Here is a 12,808-nt window from a genome sequence, read left to right on the forward strand (position 1 = left end):
CTTGCCCAAAGCGGCCTACGTGGAAGCAGTGTATGCAGAAGTGATCAATTTCAGCCTACCCCCTCCTTCCACGGGACACGGCGCTATGTTTTTCTTCTACTCGGCCTTGAGACTAGTGCCTGATACCAGAAGACACAGTAATATGCTTACATGTGAAAAAAGCCTCTTGAAGTGAAAAACAACTTGGCTGTATCTTTAGAACATTCCCGGCTGTTTTTCCCAAAACATTAGTTTCTATAGCTGATTCTGTGCTGAAGCGACCAACGCCCATCTGCTCTCTTTATTTCACCTTTATTTTTACAGAGAAAAATCCTTCCATTACACCGTTGTACAGCATTGTATATGCATATGAAGCCACATGATGCCAGATTCACTTCAGAAGAGGTCATCCACCAGAAGCTAAGCATGTTCAGGCCCGGCCAATACTTGGATGGGACACTAGCCAGGAAAAGCTCAGAAAGCTGCTGGAAGAGGTGTTGGTGTGGCCAGCAGGGGGTGCTTAGCCTGTGGTCTTAAATGTGAACCCCAATGCCCCAGTGAAGTGATGATGGACACTATGCTGTAAAAATGACTTTGTCCTTCAGAAGAAATGTAAAACCGAGGGCCTGACTCTTAAATGGTCATTAAAGAACCCTAGGGATCCTTCATAAAGAGTAGGGTGTATCCCGATGTCTTGACTTAATTGCCCACCATGGCCTGGTCATTCTAGCCCCCAAATCATCGCCTGTCTCTAATTGGTGCAGAAATGGCTACCGTCACATCATCCAGGTGGGTGCTACACATTAGTGGTGGATAAAGTGGCTCCCCCCTGGAAAAGTACTTTGAGTCATGAGAAAAGCACTATATAAATGGAAAGAATTATTATCATTATTTGGTCACTAAAGGGTTCTGTTTTATCATAAATGTTTCTCTGTCCATTTTGCATGATAGCTTGAGATTCTAAAATTTTCTTGCCCATCAATACTAACTACATGAGGTAAGTAACACATGAAGAAAAAAATATTATTTTTTGGGTGGAGTACTTGTTTAAGTAAGTGCCAAAGAGAAAACTACTCAAGTTGAAGTTTTAAAGAATCTAATATCTATATATTAATAGCATTATTATATTAATATAATATTTAATTATATAATCTTAGATCCTCTTCCTCCATCCTCCTGACCGTCCCTCTTGCCCGTCTAACCTCCATGGGGAGCGGAGCGTTCAGCTGTTCTGCTCCCAAGCTCTGGAATTCATTACGTACTGACTCAGAAATATCGAATCATTTTCAACCTTTAAATGTAAACTTAAAACGCATCTGTTTAAAATGGCTTTTTCTTTATGATTACAGTAGCTTTGTTTGGTTTTAATTTTTATATCTTCTGTTTTTTTCTGATGTTTTAAGTTGTTTATAATGTGTTTTTATTTATTTATTTATTGTTTGTTCGGTGTTCTTGAATTCTCAGAAAGACACCTTGTATAAATAACATGTATTATTATTATTATTAACATTGAGTGATTCTCTTTGTTCTTGATTTTTATTCTATGCAGCTCCTTTTTGTTCATTTTCTTTTTTTTCGACATTCATTATAATTTTTATCGTGATCTAAAATTTGATGTTCTTGAATAGATTATTTGCTTTTCTGCCTTGCCATTGTAACTGACTGCGTTGAAGTGTCATGGGGTGCGACGGAGAAAGGATGTGCGCAGTAGGAGCAATGATTGGACGAGTGCTGTGGAGGGGAGTGGTCAAGGCTGTGTAAGGTGGACATGACAGAAAACTTTTTTAATAAAATAGAGAGATCAATAGGCAATGCTGCTTTACAGTTAGCCTGCAGACCCTGTTTAATCAGGCTGTGTGTGGCAGATAGGGTTTGTTTTCTGTTCACTTGCTATATTTCTGTTCTCTGTAAGATCATTCCTCTCTTGTGTGTTTTGCTTAATAAACTTAAAAAGGCTGTGGTGGGCTGGCGCCCTGCCCAGGGTTTGATTCCTGCCTTGCGCCCTGTGTTGCCTGGGATTGGCTCCAGTAGACCCCTGTGACCCTGTAGTTAGGCTATAGCGGGTTGGATGATGGATGGACAGAAATTAAAAAGGTGCAATTTGATACTTTTTTGTTCTGGGTTTGTCTGATAGTCTATGCAGTTGCAGTATTTTAAAAAGCAACACTTTGGTGAATATGGATGCATTCTATGGTTCAAATCCAGTTATTAAAAATCATTTAAGTCGAATTATGCAAAAAAGTTCACCTCAGTGTGAGATTTGCCACTTGATAAACACATTGAAATATCCCCATCTCAAACCCCCTCAATCCAAAAAGACTGATTGTTGTGCGGTGGCCCCCCTAAGCTTAAGTTTGACAAGCGTGTTATATTGTTTCTGTCAGTATGTAACGTGATGCGTAATGTAGTACAGTTCAAGTGTTTTTCTCTCTCCATTTTATTCTAAAGTGAGACTCGTACAGTACTCAAAAAATGGCTGTGGCATTTAGTTTGGGCATCTTTCTTTAATTGTTTTTTTCTGTCCATGTCATCATAGCATTTAATTTTTTTTTTCTTTTATCATTTTGCATTTTTAGAAAATGATGAGGATGATGATGATGAGATGGAGTCTGAAGAAAATGATGCAGAAGACACGGAAAAACCAAACATCATTAACTTTGACACCAGTCTGCCAACATCACATGTAGTGAGTACTGCCTGCTTTTATTTAAAGAACATAGCTTGCTTTAGTTTTGCTCCATTTGACTCACAAATGTTCCAAATACAACAATATTTCTTTAGCCATGACAACAAATGAACATTTTTTAAATATGAATTTCAGAGAGAAAAAAACTTTCATTTATTTACGCCGTTTGTTTTATAAGACCTCATTCTGGTTTATGGTATTAATTGAAAAGCATCTTATGGCTTTTCTGTAGAACCTTGGCCAGAAATATTCACAGTAGTCCACACAAAATCTCTTGATTAATATTCAGCATATTTTACAATGTAGTATGAGATTGTATTGGCCTTTTTAATTGCTCATGCCCATTGAGTGAAGGATTCATTACCACAAACCCCTAATTGCTGTTGATTAGCTTTGTTCTATTTAGTTAGTGTTACCTTTTCCTGTGTGTAATACTTTGCACCTCTTTATTTTTAACTACATTTTTCCCAAGTATTTTCTGAGTTCTCAGTGTTTTGAGTTGTTTCTGCTGCTTCATCAGTATGTAGCAGTCCGGTCCCACTAAGATTTACACCATCCAATATGACGGTGATTTATTTATTTTTGTAGTGTATCCCAGGGACGTTCCCATCCTTGCCTCGACCAGCACACACTCACGAACAGAGACAAAATACAGCACACTGGGAACTAACAGGAATGTTTAAAGAATATAATGAAATTAAATTATATAAATGAAAACAATAATACCACCCCTGTACCCCTACGGCGATAATACATTAAACATATAAACACGAACAACTCCACACAGCAAAGTTCATGGAATAACGCACCGGATGTAATGATAGATGACGCGAGTAAGTCCAGGGATCTGTATGTTGAAAGAGAATGAAAACAACAGTCCTACCGGTAGACACTGTAAGGGTGAAGACAGATGGATGGTTCAGGATCGCTCCAATACTTGCGGAAAAGCCATGAATCCACAATCAGTCCTCAACACATAGGTAGACAGACGATCCAGACTCCAACAATGAATACAATCCAGGACACTGCGACTACATATGGCTCGATTAACCGAAGGCAGTCCAACAGGTAAACGACACGCAAAAATTCAACAACAAAAAACACTTTTTTTTTCCTTTGCTCTCCTTTTAAACCCTTCTGACCACCTTTGACCCCAACAGGCCCTGCAGTGACTGCTGGGAGATGCAGTTCTAACTCATAGTAGCACTGCTACAAGTATTAGCTATGCTTCCAATTATGGTGTTATCTACGATGGCCAGGGGGACAGTTTCAGAAGTTGAGACCTCACATTAGATATGATCTCTTTTCATGACTGACACCTTATTGATTCCACAAACTTAGGATTCTAAAGCGCTCAAATCAGCTACAGTATTTGAATAAAGCCTTTGGCTCTCAAATACCATGCTAACTAAGCAGTCAGTACATACAGTATTAGCCTCTTATGATATGAACGTAGCTCTCTGTTTCCACGTTCCAGGATTAGGGCCTTTTTCCTGTAGCATGTGCCCTTTCTCTGCCAAAGCAGAAGTGAACTGCCTCCATTCTGCCAATTGCACTTCTTTTATATTACCACCCAGATGTGATGTCTGTAGCTTGGTTGTTCAGGTTGCCTCACTAGGTTTCTCTTGGATCTGAGGACGTCTTGTCCTCCCCTAAGCTCAGAGGCTTCCAGAGTTCCTTTCTAGCCCCATTTGCCCCTACATATTTCACAAGTTTGCTCCCTATCTTAGAATTTATGTCTTTAATATATTTGACAATGAGTAATATTTCTATGACAAATCACTGAGGAGCTATAATGACAACCCTATGCCACATGACACATCTCTTTTTACTTTTGTGTCAATCTTTTTAACAAATTTTATGTCCTGTTTCATACATTCCCATGATGCCATTGGCTTCAAGCTCCTAAACTCTGGAACTCTATCAAATTCTTTCCAAAAGTCAGTGTTTATAATTCTGTGTGGTTTGCCGATTTAACTGTTCAGAAACGTTTTAAAAGTTTGGAGATTGGTTTGACAGAATGCTCCTCTCATTAAACCCACCCTGGTTGTTTACAAATAGTCTTGTCATTTATTTCTCATTAAACCTTCTTTAATGAAGTAAGCCTTATTCTTTAAATATTTTGCTGTTTATTTTCTTTTGCATTAGAGTCATACTTGCAACTTTCCAATCATCAGGTACTTCTCCCACTTTTTGCTGAAATATTCATAATAAAGTTTATAAATAGCGTGTTTCTTTAACATTTTATGAGGCCCATTGGAGCTCATCTGCCTTTTCTATTTTTTTCTGAGGCATTCTATTTAATTTTTTCTTTTCTTTTTTGATAACATTAATATATTGCCTATTTCCTCATTGTGTTCAATGATTTTTCCTTCTGCATTGCTGAATCTTTTTAAATTCTCATTTACTGTGTTTATTTTGGCTTCCATTGTAATTGTTTTTCGGTCTCTATCTTTAAACTTTTGGATCCTTTTTTGATTTCTAGTTCCAGTTTCTGGTAATCCACTACCTTTTAAATAAGTTTTTTTAATTTATTTTCCTGTAGAGTGTAAATCTTTTTAGTGGTATGCTTTAGTCATGTCTTTTTTCATTCACTTAGGCAGTTTATTTTGTGTGTTATATACTTATATATACTTATTTGGGGCCAGGATCAGAATGTCTTTTTATTCATACAATTCTTGCATTTCCAATTTTATATACTAACTAGCCATGTGCACCCAACTACGTTGCGCGTGTTAAAGTTGTCTGTGAAGGGCTCTCTGTTTAAACACGGCTGCCAGTCTTGAACTGGGCCCTTCGTCGCACAGCATTATGATTTTTTATAAGGGAAACAAATTACAAAAGAAAACCCTTGGATATTGATTCGATAGGAACGGTATACTCGGAATCACTTTCCGAATCGTAATTATGTGGTGGTGTAGGAGCATTTCAGCTTCTGTCCGTTCACAGTCCGTCTCGTTTTCACGACGCTGTCGTTTCCTCTCACGATCTCTTCTCAACCTTTCTCCAATCTCGCAGGTTGCTTTGTGGCAATCCAAAGAGTAAGGCAATATACACGGAGCAATGGTTATAAAAGGGGGACACATAGGTATCCAGGATCTTTAAAGCATACATAGAGATCACTTCACTGACATGTGAGCAAGCCACGGTACAACTGTGAGACGTGCAGCACTCGCTGGCTACAACGTAACAATGATCATTTCCGGACCGTGCTGTTACGTTGTCATTCATTTTACCGACTGTCTTTCTTTCATTCATATGTTACGTCGGCACGTACCTTTTAACTTCAGCAATCTCATTCTCTAACCAGGCCTCAGGAGCTAACCAGCGTAACACTGTCTATCACCCCTTTTGTTATTCCGGCACATTGTTGACATCCGTGAGTAACAACAACGTACTAAACTGGAAGGTGGTCTACGCATGTGTGGAATTTCTTTGGACAAACAAAGATCAAGATCTAAATGAAGATCTCTTTAGTTAATTTAAAGCACAACAATTTGTTTAGTTTGAATGTCTGTGTTTTGAGGTGTGACTGGCGTACTACACTCTTCAGTAGTATAAGCCTGGAGGAGATTCTTAATGCAATGCCTATGTTTTAGCTGTCTCTCTACTGCCATCTAGTGCTTCTTCTAATGCATTCATGGACAAACAAAGATCAAGATCCAAATGAAGATTATATATAGAGATTTTTGTTTTGAGTAAAGAAATAATTTGCAGGAGTTATAAGGGTTACTTGATCCTTTTTAAAGGATAAGAGTAAGTAATAGACAGAGTAGCAAGTTCAAGCAGTGCTAGAAAAGGCAAGATATAGGCCATGAAAAAGAGAGAAAGTAGTTTTTATCACTCCTTTCTGCTCACTTTTTATCATTTTTGCTAATAAAAATGTCTTTCTGTCTCAGATCAGGGCTAAATATTTTTTAATCATTCTGGCTTATTTTGCAAGGCACCATTTCAGTTGAAAGAATGTGCAGCTCTGTGGAAATGAGGTGATGGTGACATAAAGAAAGCTAGTTAAGCTATTTGGATTTACCAGAGTTTTATCATGGATTTCGCAAAAAGTTTGCTTTCTCCATCTTGTTTATCTTTTGTGGTGCTGTCTCTCCAGAGCGAGATAAGGGACAGCATCTTGTCAGCTTTGGCTCCACTGTTTTCATCCTCTGTGATTTGTGTACCACTGTACCAATATATAACACAGTAGGGCTTCATAATCATAATCAGAAACGCACTATCTGTAAAAGAGAGAATATATTAGTAGTGAATATATTTTTTAAGCATATACACTTTACAAAATGAATTCAAATCTAACAAAAATATTTTGTCCTGCTTAAACATTGCCTTATTTAACATGGTAGTAGGTCAAAATGGCAATTGTTTCTCACAAGTAACAGGATATAGATATAATGCCCTTTGCTTAGAACTATGCTTTCTTTTGACAAACCAGTGCTTTATGAGATGTTGCTTGTTCACTCATTACTTGGGGAACGCATTATTTTTGCTTTAAGCTGTTTAATTGGTTTTGTGTTTCATTCAAATTAAACAGCTTGAGGTGGATCAGAAGGAAAAAAAAAAAGAGCCAATTTTGTGTTTGCTGTGGTTTATGGCAGAAGGCGTTGTGGCTTGTTTGGTTCCTAAAATCCTTTGTCATATCCATGCATAACCTGAATTACTCCCTTTATTGAAAATGAAAAGTATAAATCGAGTTAACAGCTGCTGAGGTTTATCTTACCCCATATTTTACAACGACCGTACCGTTTGGGAATCTTGCAGTATATGATTTATTGCTTACTTTTTAGGATACATGTTAGAGGCATAACTATGGAACCAACGGAAAATAGGAGATACATCACAGAAAGTTAAAGCAATGTCACAAAAACCTTGAGCTTATTAACAGCTGCAGCAATAAATGCAAAAAATAATTCATCAGTCCATTTTTAGCATTGCAGGTAGAAGTAGAAGATGAAGAAATGTTCTTTTATTAGGATGATGTAAGGAAAGAACTGTATACTGTGAAGGACAGCCGGGTCCCATGCCCGTCAGGAACGCCCCTGCTGCTTATGTTCCAGGGGAGCCGCCATGGGCAGTCCAATACCTCGCCTGGGACGCTTGGTGGCAGCCTCCCTGGCCGACGGTGATTCCTCAACCGCCCCCAGGACTCCATGGGAGATGGAGTCCTCCACAGCTTGGTTGGGGCCCGGTTTGGCTGCTAGCGGGGGCTGTCTGCTTCCCACAGCCCGGCTGGACGAGTCTTCAGCCCCACCCGGAAGTGCAATTAGGACCAGGTGGTTAATCGCCTGGAACGCTTCCGGGTGGGCTATAAAAGGGCCCTGCCACCACCACTCGAGGAGCCAGAGTTGGGAGGAAGGAGACGAAGCTTGAGGAGGAGTGGTGGTAAAGGATGGAAGGAAAAGAACTGTTTTGGTGCTTGTGTTTTGGGGACTGTGTTTGGGCTGTGTGGCACGGGGAAGACGTGTCCCACAGCCGAAGAAATATAAAGGCTTTGTGTTTATTATACGTGCCTCTGTGTCCATCTGTGCCGGGTCAGGCGCCTATATAGCGCCTTTGTTACAATACATATATACAGTATATAGTGTGACATATATTTATATTTATACAGGGTGAGCCTAAATGAAGTACCCCATTTCTCAAGGTCATTGCACAAGGTACTGGCAGCTGAGTGGGTTGGGGTGGGGATCCTTTAATAGGTCATGCCTTGTAGTTTTCAGTCGGCCACATGCCTTTGTCCAGTGCGCACCATTCTTTTGCTGTTGAAGCGTTCTTCAAAAATAACGAATCCATCATCACTACGCAACGTACCTTCCGAACGCACTTCAGCATTCCTCCTAATGGTGGTGTCCCAAATCGGAAAACAATTCTTCAGTAGGTGGCTAAATTTAGACAGACGGGTACAACATTGAACAGAAAATCTCCAGGCCTTCCTCGGACTGTACAAACGCCTGAAAACATCCAAGCTGTAAGGGCATCAATTTTGCAGTCTCCTAGACGTTCAGTGCGCATCTGCCTTAAGCATCTCCAACATGTCTTTGAGGAGGATTTTGCGTGAGGACCTTAATTTCCATCCATACAAAATGATGGCAGTGCAGGAACTCACTGAGAAAGACTGGGAGAGCCGTAGAGAGTTGTGTGTGAACATTCTGCAAAGCTTTCATCGAGATTCCATTGTCACACGCAGCGACGAGGCACATTTCCATTTGAATGGTTACGTAAAAAAGCAAAACTTTCACCTTGGGATTAATAAAGTATGTATCTATCTATCTATCTATTGGGCTGAAACAAACCCTTGTGAACTTCATCAAAGACCCTTGCACAGTGAGCGTGTTACAGTTTGGTACGCCGTTATAGAATTTGGCATTATAAGCCCTTACTTGTTTGAGAAGGGGGGAGCAACAGTCACCGTCACTTCAGAACATTATATTGAAATGCTAAAGAACATTTTCTGGACCCAGCTGGAAGAAAGGTATGTGGTGGATACCTGGTTTCAACAGCATGGAACAACAGCTCCATTCAAGTTTTGCGGGAGATGTTTCCAAGGCAGGTGATCTTCCTGCGCCTCAATGTTGGGTGGCCTTCATGTTCGCCTGATCTCGCTCCATGTGATTTCTTCTTGTGGGGCTATCTCAAGTCAAAGGTATTCACACACCAACCTCAAAACATATTCCCCAAGAAACTGTCACTATTCCCCCTGAAATGGCCGAACGAGTAATGCCAGAGTTCAGAAATCATTTTGCAGAGTGTATCACTAATGATGGTCACCACCTTGAAGACATCATTTTTAAAAAACAGTGAAAAAAATCTATTTTGCATAGACTTTCTTGTGTAGCGTTTTTGTAGAATAAGTGTTGGAAATGTGGTACTCCTTTTTAGCTCACCGTGTGTGTGTGCGTGCGTGTGTGCGCAATGTTACATGTCACTGAATGTCTGACAAGAACTTCTCAGCTATTTGCCGACAACCTAGAAAAGGCTGTTTTCATTATTGGATCACTCTCATGACCCTTAGGCCCAGCAAAATAAAATGTCAATTAAAAGTTTAATTCTTAAAAACACCAGAGAAAATTGCAAGGGTGTTTTGTGTTTAATAGCCAGAAAGAATGATCTTAGTGCTAGTCCACAGACCAACGCAGCTAGTATCTTGTTTGACTGCAAGTCAGCAGTATCGTGGTTCGAGTCCCATCTAAATCCCTTTATTATATTTTGAAAGTTTTTTGTTTTATGTACAAATATGATCCGTTATCACAGAAAACAAATTGCCCCACATTGTTCTTTGTAGTTTATGCTATTCACGCTGCAGTTTTTAATTATAACCATTTCTTATGTATTCTTTTATTGTATGGAAGCATAATAACGCCATTTCCTTTGATTTTTCTCATTGCAGTCTTCTGGTCAGGTCATTGTCCAATCTGCTATATCCTAAAAATGACATTAGCAGTGTTCCTAAAGAAATCAGAACCATCACCATATCTATCTGTTGTGCATTATGCTTTATTAGTTCACATGTCTGTACAATATTTTAACTGGTAGGTTAAAAATATCATTCCAGTTCAGAAATACATAATTAGTATTCTGTAAATGTATCGTTTCCTGTATGCATTATCCTGATAATTGTGTTATCCATTCCACAAGAAAAACAAAGTGGTTTGCAGAATGCAAGCCATAATTACTGCTTCTGTAAAAACAAATTACCTCAGGCCGAAGTGAAGAAATTCAAATGGCACTGCATATTATGACATGAAGATATAAACATAAGGTTAATCAAACCATTTGCATAAAATATCAATTAAAAAAAATACAGTGGTCAGTTAGTTCTGTGCTTGAAGCCAGGTGTCGTATAATGCATATTCAGTCATCCATCAACTTGTGCTTACATTGTTTTGGCAGGTTAAACTTTATTTTTAGTTTGTGGAAACTGTAACTAGAAAAGAGACTTACAGCCTTACACTTAACTCTTTTTTTTTTCTTTTATTTCTGCACAGTATCAGGCATCTTAGTTTGCCCTATTAAGGTTATGTGCCTTAAATAGCAGAAAATTGCTCTATCAGTTATATGCTTCTTAAATTTAGGTGTAACCTAACATTATCATTGGACAAAAGCAAGAGGCACTTTGGAAATAATGCAGCTGTCTAAGGGCATCCTTACATGAAGACATTGCCATGTGCTCTGTAAAGTTAGTAACCCAGAGCTGGAAAGAAAAAAGCAAACTATTACCTGTCACTTTGTACTATCGGATATCAAAATTCATAAAATAATTTTAAAATTGGTATACTTTTGTTGGTTATATTTGCATGGCCAAAGTGACTTAAAATGGCACAAATCTAAACTGGAGTCACTGCTGTGAGTTTCAAACAGACGTGTATGTTTTCCTATTTTGTACCAGCCGTGTGTAGTGTTAACAATAACAACTATTATATTGCTTGTAATTAAGAATTAAGTATAAATGTAAAGCTAAGGATACAGGAAATGCTTCATTTCCCCAAACAGTATTTCTAAATATTTTACTAAATCACATTTTTGTGTTGTCAAAGGTTTAAAATAGGCAGAATTGGTACTTTTAACTCTTTGAGGGCTGAATATTTTTACAAAAAACAGTTTTTTAAAAGCAATGGTTTCACACAGAAATCAAGATTAAACATCTGTTGCTGCATGCTGTGGCTGCCAGTTTGACAAGAATGTGCGTCAGGCTTGCTGCCAAGCTGTCTTCACGTGGCTGAGGCATTGCAATCTAGGTTCTACCTCTAATTAAGTGGCAGTCCTCCCTCGCGAACATTGTCGTAGGCGTATCAGCTACATGAACCCATTCAGCACCATGATTGGCTGAGGACCAGTCAATTGAAGCTGGAACCTCACATTTGTTTTCGATCACTTGTATCAAAATTGGAGTCCGACAAGTCATAGTCCAGTTCAGAGATAATAGTCAAAACGTCGTCCACGCAGTAGTTTGCTTTATGCAACCACTTAGATCTCTCATCAGCTGTCAATGCCATTTTTGCTGTTGTTTGTGCCTTGCTACTCACACAAGCACAAGAAATCTCGGTCAAACCAATGAAGCTCACTTCCCTTCAAGCAACGAGAGTCCAACTAAAACATAACAGTTGGTTTTGTCACAATTTTACAGTCGATTACCATCGTCGGCTCCTCATTTTGACAAAAGTCGACATCAGCCCCGAAAGAGTTAAATAAAGATGCAGTATATGCATTTTTAAATAAAGAATCGCCCTCCTTTTTGTAAACTAATGTTAGTTCAAATTGGGATCTGGATAATATGGATACATCATTGCATTCTGAAATAGATTCCAGTCTGTTCATGCACACACAAAAAAAATCTTATTGAATTAAGCAGTGTGCTATGTATAGGGAATCCATTCCCGGATGGGTCTATCCATTCCCAGGAATTCGGGAATCCCGGGCTCTCGGGGATGACACAGTGCATGGGCATCTCACATGTGAATGGTTTTAGAACGACCAACACTTATTTTTAATAAAACTACTGCAATATGTTGACACCAATAAAAGACTAACCTTATCTACAAGCAGTTCATGCTGTCATATAAGTACATGTATCTAGTTAGTTGTGGTAATGAGAGCGTAGAAAGCACAACATGTCCAGCATGTGGTTGTCCAGGCGAGAGCGCACCTTAGTGCAGAGTAAGCCAGCTGCTGAGAAAGCACACTCTGCCTACACTGAAGTAGGTGGCACAGTCATCAGATACTGATACACTTGTTCTAAACAACGCCCGCGCTTGCCATTGCTCTGAAACACTGCCATTTCAGCTTTTACTGATGCATCCAGTTTCTTATCATCATTCTGTGATGGCAAGTTTCTTGGCACAGGTAATGTGGATGAAACAGACTGACGCATTGCAATTTCAAGTTGCTGTTTAAAGCTGTTGTCTGACAGACGTCAATGAAATCTGCCCCGTCCCAGCATTCGTGAGCTGCAGAGTGCAGACTCCTCCCAGTCCACTGTGCTCAGTCTTAGTCAGAGCCGGGAGACTGACTGCTGCTGGTCTGTTTTTGACTGAATTAATCGGCAACACACTACACCGTGGGCCAAAAAACCATGCCACTTAATTATTCTCAACTGTAACTCTGTTATTTCTTGATCGATTTTTACACTTTTACACACTATAT

At 39.2% G+C, this 12,808-nt stretch overlaps 1 protein-coding gene across 1 annotated transcript in view; it reads left to right on the forward strand.

Moving 5' to 3' along the window:
* crbn (cereblon) overlaps nucleotides 1-12,808 on the forward strand; it is a 50,647-nt gene that overhangs the window by 9,482 nt on the left and 28,357 nt on the right. The window contains exon 2 of the mRNA XM_039770757.1: nucleotides 2,556-2,665. Within this exon, the coding sequence (XP_039626691.1) occupies nucleotides 2,556-2,665 (110 nt within the window). The remainder of the gene's footprint in view (nucleotides 1-2,555; nucleotides 2,666-12,808) is intronic.

This window comes from Polypterus senegalus, chromosome 12 (genome assembly GCF_016835505.1).
Source record: "Polypterus senegalus isolate Bchr_013 chromosome 12, ASM1683550v1, whole genome shotgun sequence".
Classification (NCBI taxonomy): Eukaryota; Metazoa; Chordata; class Cladistia; order Polypteriformes; family Polypteridae; genus Polypterus; species Polypterus senegalus.